Source organism: Acinonyx jubatus, chromosome B2 (genome assembly GCF_027475565.1).
Source record: "Acinonyx jubatus isolate Ajub_Pintada_27869175 chromosome B2, VMU_Ajub_asm_v1.0, whole genome shotgun sequence".
Taxonomy (NCBI): domain Eukaryota; kingdom Metazoa; phylum Chordata; class Mammalia; order Carnivora; family Felidae; genus Acinonyx; species Acinonyx jubatus.
The window spans coordinates 7,980,327-7,999,177 of NC_069385.1; the positions used below are offsets into that span (position 1 = coordinate 7,980,327).

The following is an 18,851-nucleotide window of genomic DNA, read 5'->3' on the forward strand; positions in this document are numbered from 1 at the left end:
AGCCAAAATCAAGAGTCAGACGCTTAACTGACTGAGTCACCCGGGCGCCCCTGAGAGCCCTTTTTTTTTTTTTTTCACTTCTTCTCTGGTTTCTGGTGGTTGGGTAGACAGTCTTTTCCGCTGATGACCAGCCAAGCACTGATTAAGTTTTAGGCCATTTCAGAAATTGGTCAGGGATTAAAGCACGTGAGTCACTCTGGCCAAAGTTCAGGTTCACGGAAGAGCGGTAAGTCCACTGGAGGTTCTTCCTCTTGTCCTCGGGCTTTTAGCACTCGTCCAGTGTTGCTTTCAGAAGGAGTGTTTTTTGCGAATATTCTGCTTCCTGAACCCTGGAGATTGGGTCTCAACTCCACCACCTACTATTTTCTTCTAGAGCAGAGCTTCTGGAGCGTTAATACTTGTGCACAGGGTGCACCTGGGACCCTGTGGAAATGCAGATTCCGATTCAGTCTGTCTGGATGGGGGCCCAGGTCTTTCATTCTAACAAGCTCTAGGCGATAAAGAGCTGCTCCCAGTGCAAGGGTCCCAGAGCAGAGCTTCCTGACTGTGGGGTCCCAGCCGGTCCTGCAGAGAGGGCGCTCCGTGCCCTCAGCCCACAGGGCCACTGAGCCAGGCCTCCTCCTGCCCCCCTGTGCTTTACCTCCAAGGGCCCCTTGACAGAGGCACATGAGTTACCCAACTCCCCCAAATCCCAGCTTCCTCTTCTGTGAAAGGGGTGAAAAAAGGTGGACACTAACTTCCAGGATAGTCCAGATTAGCCGAGCTAGTACATATGAAAGGCTCACTATGAGCCCCCAGCAAGTGTCACCTACTGTTGTGATTCCCTGTACTACACAGGGACACTGTCTTTTTTTTTTTTTTTTTTTTTTTGACTTGCAGGTCTGACAATGCCTTTGTTCCCCTGGCTTTTTTTTTTTTTTTTTTGACATATGAGATTTATTGTCAAATCAGTTTCCATACATACAAGGACACTGTCTTTAACCACACAAAGCTGTTCCTACGATTTCTATTCCTAGAGCCTCAGACCTGATGAGGAAGCTGACGAGAAGCTGAATCCTTCATTTCTTGATTTGGTCAGAACCCCTCAGATCAGGAAACACACTTTGATCCTGATGTACAACTGGTAAGGAATGTTTTTCACTTCAAAACCTCTCCACATTTTTTTAAATCCCCATCATCCACATTAAGGGAGGGACCAAGAGCACGGTTACATAGCCTAGTTCCAGTATCGGTATTGACCGTGGATGGTGAGGGGACTCACTTATTGCAGGTTTTCCTGATATCATTTTGGGCTTACAGTCCCAAAGCATAGATAAGCACATTCTCGACTTTGGCATTGCCAAAGGAGGTTATAAAATACCAAGCCGAGACTCCCCACACTGCCCCCCTGAAAATACTGATTTAATTGGTTGAGGGAAGGTCCAAGGCACCGATATTTTAACATTCTCCAGATGATTCCGGTATTTAGCCAAAATGGACAACTCCTGGTTCTATATTTATGATGAGTGTAGATCTCTCCTTATTGTACAGGGCTAGCAAGGGAAGGGTCTTTTCCTTTTCTTGTCTATTGGAGAAAAAAATAAACTTACGAATGAGAACAAGCCACAAAGAGTAATCCACTAACTCCACAATCCGTGGCTGAAGCGTGATTGTTTTCACTGTCTGCAGGCTTCTCCTGGAGCTCTGAGCCCTCACCCTGCACCAAGCCTTCCTTAGTCCAGTGAACTTTCCTTTCAGTGTGCATTGGACTGACACTGGCCAAACGGAGATTTGTAACCACTGGCAGAAGCAAGGCTCACCAGGAATTAATCTGGCACCCTTTACAGTACTGCGCGTAACACGAAGCAGTGAAATGTGGCTTCGTTAGCCTTCTTTCCTTTTCTGAATAATTGTGGCTCTTGCCAGGGGTCTTCCTAGTTTCCATTACAGATAACAAACACTTTCAGTCGACAAAACAAAGCAAAAAAAACATCGTCAAAATGCTATCTGGATGGTGTCAGAAGAGAAATCCTCAAGAAGTGAGGCCGTACCCATTTGGGAATTTGGTACCCATTTGGGTCTCTGGTCTCCTAAAATTTGAATTAAGTAGCCAAGCCTTTTGATCCCGATTCCATCAGAAAACCACAAAGAGATATAATTAACAGCCACTAATAAACTGATACAGTTTTACCAAATAAATCACTCTAGAAAGAAATTTCTTCTTGCCTTTCAGTTTGGCCAGGGAATGTTATCTTAATTTCTTCTGCTTTCCTGGTTCTGGGCTCACAACCAGCCACCACAGTGGGTCAGATGATGCAAAAGCAGTGGAAGAGAGGGAATAGCACTAAGATGACAAAGAAAGGTGACCCACAAACCACTCTCATTTCCAGAAGCTGCTCCTTCTCGATGATTTTCTTTTGGTGCTTGGCTTGACCTGAGCTTTCCTCTTTGCTCAGGTTCACGAGCTCTGTTCTCTACCAGGGCCTCATCATGCACATGGGCCTTGCAGGGAGCAATTTCTACTTGGATTTCTTCTACTCTGCCCTGGTGGAGTTTCCAGCTGCCCTCCTCATCATCCTCACCATTGACCGTTTAGGTCGCCGCTATCCATGGGCTGCATCAAATATGGTGGCAGGGGTAGCCTGCCTAGCCTCGGTTTTTATCCCTGATGGTAAGTGTCAGGCCAAGCTGGGGTCTTGTCTTCTAAGGCCCTGAGAAGAGGGAGGTCATAGCCCTCTGAGAGTAGGACTATGTAATTTGTCATCCAAATCAATTTGGAAAGAGTGAACACAGTATCTGGGACCTCTCTGAGCAAACCATATAGCCACCCTGTCTTTAAGAACAATTGTACCCAAAGATTGCCTGACATAATACAATCACATTTGATTGTTCTCTAATGTACTAGAACAAGAAAGGCTAAGGGGACTCATGCTACAGACCATTGGCCTGGCCCAGAAAAGAAAGCATGGGCTTTGCAGGGGTAGAGCAGGCCCAGGGTTAAAGTCTTATTTTAGTGTTTCCCAGACACTATCCAGACAACTCCCTTGGCCTCCCTGCATCATTCTGCAGAACAAATAAGGAAGTTTAGGTAAATGCAACAAATGAACACTTATTCAGTTCCTTTCCTTCTTTTTAAAATGCGTTCTCAACGAAGGAGAGTAAGAACCTATACAATAGAATCCTCTTAGCAACTAGGAGCTTTGTTTGCATCCTTCAGTTATTAGCAATTACTTAAAATATTTCCATATTTTACTGTTCCTTGTGGGCGACCTCTATAGACTAGTGTTGGCCCAGCTTTGAAAACTGGTATAATTCTGTCATCATTAATGACTGGGGTCTAAAGATACTGTTAGAACTGTGTCCAAGTTAAAACTAACAGATGTGGGGAATCTTGCTCAAGACTTGGAGTCTATAGAAGAAGCATTTTGCGTTCTCAATCCATTCTGGAATGTGGACTTTCCCTTTGCATGCCTCTGGACCACTGTTTGCAGACCAGGGTTTGGAGACCATTACCCAGTGCTGTGTGTGTAACTGGTGTGTGTTCTCCCCCTCAGATCTGCAGTGGCTAAGAGTTACAGTCGCGTGCTTGGGTAGGATGGGGATTACGATGGCTTACGAAATGGTTTGCCTGGTCAACGCGGAACTGTACCCCACATTCATCAGGTTAGCATGCTTTCCTCAACGTGAAGAGGGTGGTCGGGACATTTGGTTGTTGGCTAGACCTAGCACAAGTGCCAGTGGGGGACACCTTTTCAGAGGACGCCTTCCTTTCCAAAACACGGGTAAGAGAAGATTAGAACATGTGAAGGCAGTAACGAGGCCACATCTCACACTTACGGCTAGGGTGAAATACAGCGTATTGACTGCAAGAGAGCAATGACCAAATGGCCCTAGGAGAGCGTGGTCAGAAACAGCACACACAGGACCACAGAACAGCGTAGAGAAGACAGGTGATAAGAGTAAAATCACCCCCCCCATTAAAAATCTTCAAAAAAGCTAACATGAAATAAGCACAACAGAATGGGGATGGAACTGTGTATCACACCATTTGTGTGTGTTGAAAATAATGTGAACCTTTTGGTTTTTTTCCAGTTCACAGACATTTTAGTGATGTAGGGAAGTATTTATGTGGAGGCAGTGGGGGATAACTACCATCCGGCGAGAAGCTAAAAGTTCAATCCGTTTCCTGCATTTCAGGAATCTCGGTGTCCTTGTCTGCTCCTCCATGTGCGACATCGGTGGCATTATCACACCGTTCTTGGTCTACCGGCTCACCAATGTCTGGCATGAGCTCCCACTGCTGGTTTTCGGTAAAAGATCCTCAGACATGTCTTTGAATGAAACCCTATTTTCCTAGCATCTGCCATTTTTCTATCTCAAAATAGGTATCATGCCTACCAGCGACTACTAAATACAGCTAGTAATTAGAACTACTCTTAGCATTAGTAAGACTAGTATTGGTAATACTATTAGTAGCTACTAAGACCCAGGCATGGGAGCCCACTAGGACTCACGGCCTTTGTGGTACAAAGTTCAAGAGGGAGTAAGATGGAAAGACATTTGCCTGAAGAAAACCCCTAACTCTCCTCACCGATTTCCACCCCTCCTTGGGTCTCTTTGTCAAAGAGCTCACTCTGCCTCCTCTATGGCCAGACGTGAGAAAATACGCAACTCTTCGCTACATTACTTCAAAGAAAGGCAGTTATGGTTTTGCAAAGAGCGTTTTCAAAATCCAGGGGAAACAAAGACCACCATTAAGGAAATGCGTTGGCTTAACAGTACACGTGTGCTGGTGTCGGGCACCCCTTCCTCGGATTCCTTGGGCAGTTAGAGTTAAGGAGGATTGGCTCAGTGCTTCCTTCCAACACTGAAGGAATGCACCAGTGCTGAGCCCTCCCCTCCCCGACCAGCCTGCAGCCTGGAAAGTGACAGAGACAAATCTAATTATCAGCAATTCGCACACAGAGGCCAGTGTTGAAGGTCTGCAGGCTATCAAAGGGCTCTGGGAATCCTGGGCACTTCCGTTCACTCATGGCCATTGCCCTTCCCCGCAGCTGGGGACTGTGAGACCGACCCTCTCCTGGGCACCACGCAGAGAGGTGTCCAGATTCACGCACACAGCATTCACCTTCTCACGTTAGCCAGGAGGCCTCAATGCACTCATTTTCATCTTCTTTTAGATCCATTGGGAACCACTTTTAATCTGACAAAAAATGTAACATTTTCCCCTATGGGCCTCCAACACTCACTTAACTGGAGGGAGGGAGGACAAGACCCTCTGCACATTGGACAAACACCCAAATGGCTTTTCCCCTAATGCTGCACATTGTTGCACACAAACATCTCCGCTCCTTCCTCTTCTCAAGGGATTCGGGAAGGGGAGAGGGGGATTTTCCACTGCTGTGCATCTGCCAGCAAATGCTCCACGCCACCAATAGAACTCCCCCTCGGAATAGACCCAAAGAAGTCTTCTATGTTGCAACGTAGTAACAGCAAGATGGCCAAAGTTGCGAGAACACGAGCTCTTTACCCTGAGATAAGCATGATTTGGCCACAGAGTGGCTGGTACCACTTACCTATGGGGCCTACATGGCCCAGGCGCCTTCCTCTCCCCACACCGGTTGAGGGATCTGCACGGAGCCTACTTTCCAACTTGGAGGAGTCCCACAAGCCCCTGTGGACTCCTTCCTTCCAGGGAGGAAGGTGGAACTGCCTCAATCTTGGCCCCTCCCTTAGGTGGGCAGTGAGTGATTATGGGTCAGCGAGACATTTGTGGGTCAAGAACAGAGACTTCATTTACCAGAGCAATGTAAGGTCCAGACCTAGAGGAGCCTCTGTTAACCCTCCCTCAGGATTCACCTTCCCCTTGAAAAGATAAAGGATTTTAGCTGCATTTCACCGTTTCAAGTAAACTCGAAGACAACTCCCATTTTTTTTTTAATTTTTTTTTCAACGTTTATTTATTTTTGGGACAGAGAGAGACAGAGCATGAACGGGGGAGGGGCAGAGAGAGAGGGAGACAACACAGAATCGGAAACAGGCTCCAGGCTCCGAGCCGTCAGCCCAGAGCCCGACGCGGGGCTCGAACTCACGGACCGCGAGATCGTGACCCGGCTGAAGTCCGACGCTTAACCGACTGCGCCACCCAGGCGCCCCGACAACTCCCATTTTTATTGGGAAGCGAAACTAACACTTTGACATTTTTATTCCTTTGCGTTTCTTTTGCACACATTAATGGTGCGCCAACTGTGGTCTTGAAATCGCCGGAAGTGGTTCTCCAGAAGTCTGAAAATCAACACGTCCAAAGCTGGGAAAAACCCCAATTGGAAGAGCACTGGAAAAAAAAACTGATTTAAGAAATAACCCGGTTCAGGGGCGCCCGGGTGGCTCAGTCGGTTAAGCACACAACTCTTGATTTCAGCTCAGGTCATGAGCTCATGGTTTGTGAGTTCGATCCCCACACCGGGCTCTGTGCTGGCAGTTTACAGCCTGCCTGGGATTTTCTCTCGCTCCCTCTCTCTCTCATTCCCCCCTCTCAAAAATAAATAAAAAACTTAAAAAAAAAAAAGCAATAATCTGGTTCATGAGGCCTATCTTTGCAAATATAAAATGCTAAAGGGATGACAATTTGAGCCATCTATTATATTCTCTACATAATTCACTTACTTCAGAGGATCAAAGCCCACGGAATATGTTTATTGTTTGCACGAGTTACAACCAAGTGAATCGTTGGTGGTTTGGTGAGACTCCGAGGGGAGAGCTACCTCGTTCATACGCTGTGGCGGGCACGGCCACTTAACAGGCAGGAAGCCACTTGAGGCACACAACAAGCATGTGATGTGGAGATGTCACCTCACTTCATGGCTGAGGTTCAGAAGAGAATTTCCCAGGGCTCTGAGACCAGTGAGTGGAGGCTCCGAAGTGGAGCCCAGGGACCCGGAGCTTCAGCCGGCATCCTGAACCGTGGTGGCCTCTACTCCTGCCATTTTGCAAAGATGTCAAAACGGAGTCCAGTGTGCCCTTCTTTTGAAACTCCAAAGCAGCGAAGAACCCCCACCTACTTCCTGCATTCTACCGTAGCAAAGCATAAAATGTGACCTTAGAATCCCAAAATGTTAGTGGGGATTTAAGGAAGCATAAACATCCTAATGTTTACGATTACCCCCTAGCGTGTGCAAAAAATTAGAGCTGGAGACAAGGGAAAAAGGAGCAACCAAAAGACTCTATCAACCCCCCGAATTAAAACTAAAAGCACAGGCCTGGCTATACTTTTTCATACTGTGATACAGTAATACATGATTCATTACCTCTGTTTGCTCACAGTGGTCCAAGTTTCTGACTCATTTTCATTGCTAAGTGCTTTATGTTGGCAGGGTTATGTCAACTCCTCGGAGTTGATTTTTTTTTCAGAGTTATTTTCTAACTCCCATGTATCTTAATATCGTGGCAATGTTCTCTAGCCTAGAATAACCTTGACTCAAAATGTTAAGTATTTCATCTCCCTATAAGGAATTGCAATCCAACGGCGTTTGGAATCAGCAAAATATTTACAGGACAGTCAGAGAGAGCAAAGAAACCCGTAACTATAGAAAATCACACACAAACGTTTTTTTGAAGAAATTAGTGGAGTTCTAATTATAAAACTTGAATGTCTGGGGCCCCTGAGGAGTTTAGTTGGTTGAGCATCTGACTCTTGATTTCAGCTCAGGTCAGGATCTCACGGTTCGTGGGATCGAGCCCCACGTCAGGCTAAAACAACCAACCTGCGCATTTTAGTTCTTAATGTGATTTGCATCTGTTTGACCTTCAGCTGTGATTGGCTTGGTTGCTGGGGTACTGGTGTTGCTGCTTCCGGAGACCAAAGGGAAGGCTTTGCCTGAGACTATAGATGAAGCCGAGAACATGCAGAGGTAAGGAAGGAGCTGAAATTCCTCTGTGCGTGCGTGTCTGGGCCAGTTCTGAGGCCAGGTGGAAAAAAAAGAGGAGGTTGAATTTGTAGCTCATGCCGTACGTGGAGATCGAGTCACACGAAATCAAAGACTGAAGAGTAAAAACAAAGCAAAGCAAAGCAAAACAAAACGAAACACAAAGAAACAGTAAAATAATGAACACACGCTAGGAGATACCCTGATACTTTCAGAATGGGGAAGGTCTGTGTAAGTAGGGCAAAAAATCCAGATCCCTTTGAAAAGAAGATCAGTAAGTGTGCCTTTCTGAATAAAGAATTCTGCATTGAAAAACCAACATTGTCTAAAAAATAATAATAACAAATGTGGAGAAAATATTCACTCCTCGACAAGGGGCTGGTTTTCCCACTATATAAAGGGCTCTGACAAATCCATTAGAGGAACCACCCAAAAGGAAAAAAGAATGGGCTAAGGACTTGAATAGGTAGTTCAGGGAAAAGAAAAGAAAAACAGCTCTTAAAGGTATGAAAATATGCTCAGATCTCCCATAGTAAGACAGGTATAAAGGAACACCACACGACTCACAGCTGAGGTTGTCGAAGATTAAACTGCTCGTTAACGTATCATGTTGGGAAGGACCGTGGGGAAACGGCGCCCTGTCTTGTCAGTGGGAGTAGAAACCTGAACTCTCTGTGATGGCCATAGTATCAAAAATGTGCATTTCTTTTTACCCGGAAATTTCCACCCTTCTAGGAGCATATACGTACAAGATTACGGGGGCACAAGATTACTATTTAAGACCGCGTTTTATGTAAGAAAAGATTGGAAACAGCCTAAATGCCCACTGATTATATAAATTATGGTAGGTCATTCGATAAAATACTCTGCAGCCATTAAAAAGAATGAGGCAGGGGCACCTGGATGGCTCAGTTGTTTAGGTGTCTGACTTCGGCTCAGGTCATGAACTCACAGCTCGTGAGTTCAAGCCCCGCGTCGGGCTCTGTGCTGACACCTCAGAGCCTGGAGCCTGCTTCGGATTCTGTGTCTCCCTCTCTCTCCGTTCCACCCCCGCTGGAGCTCTGCTTCTCTTTCTCTCTCTCTCTCTCAAAAATAAATAAGGATTAAAAATTTTTTTTTAAATAAAAAAATAAAAATAAAAAGAATGAGGCAGCTTTACATGCACTGATAAGGAAAGTTCTCTCAGATATATTATTAATTTTAAAAAGGGAAATATAGAAAGTAAATATTCTACCATTTCTGTAAAAAGAATGAACAAATAGGGGCACCCAGGTGGCTCAGTCAGTTAAGTGTCCGACGTGGGCTCAGGTCATGATCTCACGGTTCATGAGTTCGAGTCCCATGTCGGGGTCTGTGCTGACAGCTCAGCACCCGGAACCTGCTTCAGATTCTGTGTCTCCCTCTCTCTCTGCCTCTCCCCCTCTCATGCTCTGTCTCTCTCTCTCTCTTTCAAAAATAAATACACATTTTAAAAAAAGAATGAATAAATACATATCCGTGTTAAATATCTATATACATATACATCTATATGTGTATTTACTGTATCTCTGAAAGAAGATGGAAAAGCTGTAACATTGGCCATCTGTGGAATTGGTGGGCGGAGAACGTAGGTGGGAGAGATTTTCTTTTTTTTTAAAGTTTTTATGTACCCATTCTGAGAGAGAGAGAGAGAGAGAGAGAGAGAGAGAGAGTGAGCAGAGGGTAGGAACAGAGAGGGGAGAGAGAGAATCCCAAGCAGGCTCCACACGGTCAACACAGCCTGACACGGGGCTCGAACTCACGAACCACGAGATGATGACCTGAGCTGAAATCAAGAATTGAGCACTTAACCAACTGAGCCACCCAGGAGCCCCGGGAGGGATTTTCAACGCATACCTTTTTGTACATTCTGAATTTTGAACCATATGAACCTATTCAAAAAGTAAACTTAAGAAAATCTAATAAAGAGGGGCGCCTGAGTGGCTCCGTTGGTTAAGCATCTGACTCTTGATTTTGGCTCAGGTCACGATCTCACGGTTCGTGAGTTCAAGCCCCCACATCGGGTTCTGTGCCGACAGCACGGAGCCTGCTTGGGCTTCGGCCTCCCTCTCTCTCTCTCTGCCCCTCCCCTACTCGCTCTCTATCTCTCTCAAGAAAAATAAATAAACTTAAAAAAAAAAAACAAGAAAATCTAATAAAGATAAACATAGGACACACTCCCCACAGGTTTGTTTATGCAGTGTGCTTAGATGTTCTTACGCATTTTATTTGTAGTACAGTTTTGGCCCGCTGATGCCGAGGACTGAACAGAATTTTACCCATTCTCCACGATGTTCCCTTTTAACACGTTCAGTACTTATGCAGATGTTGCTGCAGAAGAAATCACCGTGGTCAGAGGCTTTCCCCCGAGCTTGAAGGCCAGCATTAGAAGAGGCCCTTGAATTCAGCAGAGGTCACACACTGGCTGCCAACAGGACACTAGGGTCTCGAGCGCTTTGCTTGGCCCACGTGGGTATTTTTTAAGTGGGAAAGTCCACATAAAGTGGATTCCCAGGATCTGTTAAAGAAAACAAATTCAGAGGATTTGGTAACACGGAGCAGGCATTTCCTCTTGTCGATGATTCGTCGGAGCTGAGAGACAGCTCGGCATTTTGAAGGGCACGGCCGCTGGTGTAGGCCGCGGTGCCACCAGGCCCGACTGTCTTGTGCCCGCTACATTTGTATCTTCTGCCCGGTACCTGCAGACATTTGAGTCGAGGTCCCTGATCTAGACCAACTGTCCCCTCTGGACCCCCGTCTCAGTGAAGCTTCCCATGCACACTACTGTCCCCTTGAAGATGTCTGTCGTCTTGAAGACAGATCGTGCCCCATTGACTGCCACAGCCCTAGAGCTTAGCACGGTGCCTGGCACACACACAGAGCGGGTGCCCGCCAAACAGCTGTGGGACCCATGCTGAGTTCCTTCTAGAGCATCTCCGACTGTGGTTTCTCCAGGCTCTCCCAGCCAGCTCCAGAGGTGGGAAGGATATGTGGTGGGGGAGGACAGGGGCTGTGGAGTCTGATAGGCGAGGTCTTGACATTTCCTATCGTGTGGCCTTAATTCTTCTAAGCCTCAGTGTCTTCATCTGTAAATGGGGACAACAGTTTCTACTCATTGGATTTTTGTGACGAGATACGTGCATGTAAAGAGGCGGGCCCTTTGTGGATGCCCAATAACCACCGATATTGTTCACAGAAGTTTTCATGGCTCTTCTATAAAATAGGTAAATATGTATCTAGATCACTGACTGGGGATCAAATTTTAAAATCTATTCGGAACGGTGTTGAGACAGAGAAGTTCAGCCCAGGGACGTACACATCCACATCCCCTCGCAAGAGGCTTTCGTTTTCGTCAGGCTGGTTCGTCAGGCTAAAGGGGGATCGCGGAGATCATTCCTGCTGTGGCTTTACACGCCTTCTCTTCATGTGACCCACAAATACGTCTGCGAAGGTTTGCGCCTTTCTGCTGTCCATATTACATCCTCCGGCTCACCTTTCGAAGAAGGAAGGCAGACCTGTGTGAGGCTTGAGGGCTGCACAAGGGAGTGAGGACGTGGACGCCGAGGCAGGGCTGGGCAAAGGGCCCCCTGTGGGGAAAGACAAGCAGGGGCAGCCCACAGGATGCGTAGATGGCCGGGAGTAGGGGCACCCCACGCTGGCCCTGGGGGGCAGGCAGGCTGCCTCCGTCAGGAGAGCTGACCCAGGTCCGGTGTCCCAGACCCTGCGGGAGAGGCGCACAAACAGGGTAGGGCGGGACTCCCTCCACCCCCATCGAGTCACTGGGCTCCCGAGGGCCCTGAGCCCATCCTGGTTACAAAGACGACCCTAGGGATTTCCCAACGTACACCTTATTTCATCCCTGACCCTTGTTTCCTTTCCTGTAAAATTGGGTAACAGTGGCTAACGTCTGCTCAGAGCTTTTAGCTAGTGCTTTCCAAGCCCTTCCCGTGTGTTGCCTCATTTAATCCTGGCACCAACCCTATGGAACAGGTATTATTATTATTATTAGCCCCATTGGACAACTGAAAAAAATGAAGGCAAGACAGATGGAAGGATTCGTCCATGAGGCCAGTAAGTGACAAAGCCAGGCTAGTCCTGGCACCCAGGTCCCAGACGGCCGGGCGCACAAGCGGAAGAATGCAGTGAGGGTCCAGAGCGGGCTGGGGCTCCTCACCAGTCAGTCGGCATAGCTGTGCCGCCGCCGCTGCTGTACCTGCTGCTGTTGCCGTGGTCACCGTTGTTGCTGTTGTTGTTGCCATGGTCACTCTTGTGGCTGCTGTTGCTGCTGCTGTTGTTGTCTTTGTTGCCGTTGTTACTGCTGTTGCTGTTGTTGTTGCTATGGTTACTGTTGTGGCTCTTGTTGCTGTGGTTACTATTGCTGCCGCTATGGTTGCTGTTCTCGTTACTATTGTTGCTGCTGTGGTTCCTATTGTTGTTGTTAGTATTGTTGCTGCCGCTGTTGCTGCTGTGGTTCCTGTTGTTGCCACTGTTACTGTCATTGCTGCTGTTGTTGCTGTTCTTGCCATTGTTACTGTTGCTGTTGCCGTGATTACTCTTACTGCTGTTGTTGCTGTTGTTTATATTGCTGATGCTGAGGTTTTCATTGTTACTATTGTTGCTGCTGTGGTTCCTGTTGTTGTTACTATTGTTGCGGCTGTGGTTCCTGTTGTTGCCACTGTTATTATTGATGCTGCTGTCATGGCTGCTGTTGTTGCCATTGTTGCTACAGTTGCTACTGTTGCTGTGGTTACTATAGCTACTGCAGTGGTTCCTGCGGTTACTATTGTTGTTGCTGCGGTTCCTATTATTGTTGTTGCTACTATTGTTGCTGCTGTGGTTGTCGCTGTTGTTACTATCATTGCTGCTGTTGTTGCTGTTCTTGCCATTATTACTACTGTCATTGCCATCGTTACTCTTGCTGCTGCTGTTGTTGCCATTGTTACTATTGCTGATGTTGTGGTTTTCATTGTTGTTGCTCTTGTTGCTGCTGTGGTTCCTGTTATTGTTGTTGTCACTACTGCTGCTGCTGCAGTTGCTGTCATTGTTACTGTTATTGCTGCCACTGTTGTTAATATTGTTGCTGCTGTGGTTCCTGTTGTTGCCGCTGTTACTATTGATGCTGCTGTCAATGCTGCTATTGTTGCCATTATTACCACTGTTGCTGTTGGTGCTGCTGTGGTTCCTGTTGCTGCTGTTGTCACTGTGGTTCCTATTGTTGTTGTTGCTACTATTGTTGCTTCTGTGGTCATTGCCATTGTTACTATCGTTGCTGCCGTTCTTGCTGTTCTTGCCATTATTACTACTGCTGTTGCCATAGTTACTCTTGCTGCTGCTGTTGTTGCTGTTGTTACCATTATTGCTCTTGTTGTTGCTGTTGCTGTTAATATTGTTGCTGCCGTTGTTCCTGTTGTTGCCACTGCTACTACTGATGCTGCTGTCATGGCTGTCGTTGCCATTGTTACTACTGTTGCTGTTGTTGCTGCTGTGGTTCCTGTTGTTGTTGTTACTACTGTTGCTGCTGCTGTTGTTGCCATTGTTACTATGATTGTTGTTGCCATTGCTGTTAATATTGTTGCTGCTGTGGTTCCTGTTGTTGCCATTGTTACTATCATCACTGCTGCTGTTGCCATTATTACTGTTGCTGCAGTGGTTCCTGCGGCTACTATCGTTGTTGCTGTGGTTCCTATTATTGTTGTGGCCACCATTGTTGCCGCTGTGGTTGTTGCTGTTGTTACTATTATTGCTGCTGTGGTTCCTGTTGTTGCCACTGCTACTACTGATGCTGCTGTCACGGCTGCTGTTGTTGCCATTGTTACTACTGTTACTGTTGTTGCTGCTGTGGTTCTTGTTCTTGTTGTTGTTACTATTGTTGCTGCTGTGGTTCCTGTTGTTGCCATTGTTACTATCGTTGCTGCTGTTCCTGCTGTTCTTGCCATTATTATTACTGCTGTTGCCATAGTTACTCTTGCTGCTGTTGTTGCTGTTGTTACTATTGTTGCTGCTGTGGCTCCTATTATTGTTGTTGTTCCTACTGTTGCCATTGCTGCCATTGTTACTATTATTGCTGCCATTGTTGCCGCTGTCGTTCCTGTCGTTGCCACGGCTGCTACTGATGCTGCTGTCATGGCTCCTGTTGTTGCTGCTGTGCTTCCTGTTGTTGCTGTTGTTGCTATTGTTGCTGCTGTGGTTCCTATTGCTACCGTGGTGGTTCCTATTGCTGCTGTTGCTATTGTTACTGCTGTTGCTTTTGCTGTTGCTGTTGTTCCTGTTGTTGCCGTTGTCACTGTTGTCACTGCTGTTGTTGCCACTGTTGCTAGTGTTGCTGTTGTTGTTGCTGGTGTTCCCGCTCCTGATGGTGCTGTTGTTTCTGTTGTTGCTGCCGCTGCTTTTGCCATTACTGTTGTTGGCACAGAGACCCCGGGAGTGCAGCTGACTTCCTTGGGCCCCAACGCCTGGGGTCTGAGAGAACTCCAGCACTGCCAGGGGATTCGGGTGAGCTTCTGCTACCCTCCCTGTCTCAGACTGGCCCAGAAGCTGAGGCAAGACTAGGCATCCCCGAGCAGGGCAAATTCCGCAAGGAGCTGGGGGACCCAGGGGTCGCCCCACTGCAGATCTCAGCCTTACTATCGAAGGGCATGTCTGGGAGCAGCAGAACGAAGAAACCAGCATCTCTACAATGAGTGTCAGCAACATCCTGGTATTCATGAAGATAAGATGACTGAGAAAATGTGCAATTTGAACAAATTTCTAGTTGATTTTTCACTTGTGCAACTGTTGAAAAATAAATGAGCTTTGGTAAAAAGTTTCTAAAATTGTATTTGCAAGAAATGACAGCTGTCTAGATTTTGCAATAATCATTTTTTACCAATATAAGATTAAATAAGTCATCACCCACATCCTCCATTACATAGAAAAGTGAACACCTAAAATAAGGAACATAGGCCAGTCCCAGAAGAGCATTTTTGGAACCACCCCACCACATTAGTTGTTCACCAAGCTCTGTCAATTTTCTTTTCAGGAATCACCACTCAGAACACACTGCAAAACTAATCCTGGACAAAACTGACATCAATTTTTTGTCCCATTCATTTACTACCCACTTTATTTTGGTTTATAGCTTCCTTATTATTTCTTTATCTCCTCTCCATTTTCTTTATTACTGCAGACCAAGAAAAAATAAAGAAAAGATGATTTACCTCCAAGTCAAGAAAGTAGACAATCCGCTAAACTAAGAAGAGAGACCACTCTTGCTATGGCCTTGCTGTGATGATACAAGTCCAGACCAGAGATTTCTCCATCCACCACAATGCCCATATAATTCAACCTTACCTTGTTTTGAACCCTAATGAACCTAAATCTATAGCCAAATAGAGTTTGTTGTCCTACTTATTAAAATCTACCCAGGGGACCAAACCCTACCAAGCCCCACCAGCTCACTCCATTCCCAGCATTCCTAGGACAATGCTATTGGTGTGCTGGGAATTGTCTTTATCTTATTGTATTTTATTCTTTTCTCCACAATGATATCAAACCAAAACACATAGGAGAATCGTGGGCCAGGGAAACAGAACAGAGAAGATCTGAAAAACTATTAAGTAGAGCAGAGAGCCTGTTTTCTTAAAGAAATGACACATGTAAAGTAATATCAAGTTGTCCCGAATGTATGCCAAGAAATTTAAATTGGCCTTTCAAGTGACATGGGTGACAAAATTTTAAAATACATTATTATCTGGGTTAGATGTTTAAAGGAAACTAAAATAAAGAATCAGAAATACAACATGAGTAATCAGTAAGTCTGCTCCATTTAGACGTGTTGAATACAAACGTGTGCTTTCCACAAAAAAATCTGGAGAAGAGTTTGACAGGGAGCAGTGTTGAATTTGGCCTATTAAACCGATGTGGTAATGTCTCACCCTGATAAAAATTTCTCTAAATTTGTGGTTTAAAAAAATTATATTAATAGTTTTACCATGGTCATATAATAAATTAATATTTAGAAGCTAAATACTTCAAGACCTATAATGCAAACAAAAGTTCCTTGCCCCATTCCACCTCTACCAATGCCTCCAGAATAATTTTCAACTATTTCAGCTGTTTCTTTCTCTTGTGATTTATATTTATATATCTAAATAACCTGCTTTATATTGATACGTCTTGCCTTTTTAACTTTAAATATAACATTACTGGGGTGCCTGGGTGGCTCAGTCAGTTAAGCATCTGACTTCTGCTCAGGTCATGATCTCGTGGTTCATGAGTTTGAGCCCTGCATTGGGCTCTGTGCTAACAGCTCAGAACCTGGAGTCTGCTTCGGATTCTGTGTCTCCCTTTCTCTCTCTGCCCCTCCCCTGCTCTCTCTTGCTCTCTCACTCTCTCAAAAATAAAATAAAAACAAAAAAAAAATTTAAATAAATATTACATTACCTATTGACTTTCTGGTATAAAATATGAAGATTTAGCTCTCGTCATCTCTGTCCTCAATCCAACACACAGTTTTTCTCTTCAAACTCTGTGTTATCACATTTTTATTCAATAAATAGTTAACATCTGCCTAATTTGGGCTGTGTAACTATTACTAACAGCTGAGCCACATAGGGTGCTATGATCACTCTTCCACTCTTTTCACAGCATTTTGTTCCTGTTGAGCCTTGGTTTTTGTTGCTGTTTTCTATATATTCACCATTAATTTCCTCCCCCCCCAACTCTTTGATAAAACTATAAATATCTCAGTGCTTTCAAACACAGCTCCTTTTTCCAGAGAGCCTTCCCTCTACTGCACAGCTGTTGCCCTGAGCTCTCCTTTCCCCACCTCCTGAGCATGTCCAGTGCCTCTGTTTTGTGTACCTCTGTCTGCTAGATCCGAAGTCTTCCTCATCCTTGGTTTTCTCCCTCGTTTTGAAGAAGCACATCTCCCAGTATTGTCCTGAGAAAGAGCACACACGTGTCCTTCTAAATTCTCCTCTGTCACATCAGGAGTTGACACTAACACATGACATGTTCCTGGCCCTGTGCCACCTGGCTTCTTATAAGCCTCTCCCAATGGGTAGCATTGGCCAGATAGGAAGATAAGAGCAAGAGAGAAGCCATTTTCCCCTGTACCATGAAGGAATCTTGGGCAGCTGCAGTAAGAGCTGCTGGCGACCTCAACCAAAGGAATGAGGCTCCTGGTCACTTCTCGATGGCACAGGTGCAGTTTTAACAGCAACAGCAGCAGCAGCAGCAGCAGCAGCAGCAGAAGTGCCTCACTGACTTCCAGCAAGAACAGGATCTCAGGCCCCAGCCAGAAGCAATCACTGTTTGCTGGTCTTACGTCAACACCCTTTTCTCTCTCTAGCATACCTTTCTCCCGTTTGTTCAACAATTTTGTCAACAAGTGCCTGTATTAAATTCCTTCTCTTTGAAATACCTGCAGCGGTTTCTGTTTTGCTGATTAAACACAAATTAATATTCTACTTGGGACCATGAGTAGACCACACCCAGGACATAGATGCCCAGATAGGAAAATCTGCAATTTGTTAAATGATATGTTTGGGATTAAATGCATTGATGGCACTGTTGTCAGAAAAAAGTGGGATACTGATAGTATCTACTTATGACAGTTGCAAAACAGTTCCTTAAACTTAAGCTGCAACTACCTGAAATGAAGTACCTATTTAAAACAAGACTTTGGGGGGTCAAGGGACTGTTGAATTTGATCACTGCAGTGGAAGCTATAACCACAGAGTTTCTGGAGTAGAGTTGATTGATTCTGACTCCACTGGAGAAATTACAAAAAGAAAATAAGAACCTTAGGCTTTCAAATATCAAGTTGAGGCATTGTCAGAGAAATTGGGAGCTCCTTATAATGGCCCTAAAAGACATTCTTGAGTTTTGTAGAGGCAAGGCTGATACCACGGACAAGCAAACTCAAAATTTGAGCCTGTGGGTTAAGAGTTACATCCTATATTGAATTCACAGCCTAGCCATGCCTCTTAAATATAAATTACAGAATGGGTGGGAAAGAGTTGACTCCTGAGAAATAAGATGGAAACTATAACCACTTATAGTTATAGATTCAAATGAATCTGAATATCTGTAACCCCCAAAACCTCTGAACCTCCTTGGCCAAAAGAAGCATCCCCTTTCTCCCTTTTTGGAAAACAAAAACAAAAACAACATACTTTCCCTTGCTTGAAGACTTTTCATGACCTCATCTTACCTTAAAAGGGGATGATAGGACTCCTAAGACAACACCCCCTACTTCCTCATGTTGTACCCAGATAAGCCTAGAGTAGATTACAGTATGTCTCAAGGGAAAAGTAAGAAATTTGTCTGGGAAAGAGCTTACACATGAAAAGAATTTCAAGATTTTGTAACATATCAGCAGAAATCTAGGGATTAATTTAGGAATGAATTGTAATGATGCTAGGCCCAAGAAGATGAAACAGTGTTGGATCAGGTCCAATTTGTGGAGACGGGTGCTCTAATCCAAAATTCCAGATATAATGTGCCAGCTGAAAAACTTGGTATTCTTTCTAGTAGTTTGCAGACCAGAAACATTAGAGAAGATATAAAGGAGTTTTTCCATAATTTGAAATAAGGAGGGCTACCTAGGCAAGAATAAAATCTAAGAGAAATAAAATGAAAGATTAATCAATGTGACTATGCAAAACAAGGCTAAACTAGTTGAGGCTAGCTGTGTAATACACATACACACACATGCACATGCACATGTGTACACACACACACACACACACACACCAAAAAAATTTCACTACATGAGTGACAGATCCGGGGAAATATTTGCAATGTATATAAAATTTCCAAAGGGCTAATACCAAAAAGAAATAAAAAGCTACTAAAAATTGATAAGAGGGGGACCTGAGTGGCTTAGTCAGTTAAACGTCTGAGTCTTGATCTCAACTCAGGTCTTGATCTCAGGATTGTGAGTTC

At 45.1% G+C, this 18,851-nt stretch overlaps 1 protein-coding gene across 2 annotated transcripts in view; it reads left to right on the forward strand.

Moving 5' to 3' along the window:
* SLC22A2 (solute carrier family 22 member 2) overlaps positions 1–15,699 on the forward strand; it is a 31,738-nt gene extending 16,039 nt beyond the window's left edge. Inside the window, exons 6-11 of one of the 2 annotated variants that reach the window (XM_053222017.1) lie at positions 1,017–1,123; positions 2,436–2,650; positions 3,534–3,642; positions 4,177–4,289; positions 7,790–7,889; positions 11,360–12,612. In XM_053222017.1, coding sequence (XP_053077992.1) covers positions 1,017–1,123; positions 2,436–2,650; positions 3,534–3,642; positions 4,177–4,289; positions 7,790–7,889; positions 11,360–11,471 — 756 coding nt within the window. In that variant the 3' untranslated portion in view covers positions 11,472–12,612. Of the gene's footprint in view, positions 1–1,016; positions 1,124–2,435; positions 2,651–3,533; positions 3,643–4,176; positions 4,290–7,789; positions 7,890–11,359; positions 12,613–15,087 lie in introns of those variants that run through there. The other variant, XM_027056507.2, reaches the window with a different exon arrangement.
* The last annotated feature ends 3,152 nt before the right edge of the window (positions 15,700–18,851 follow it).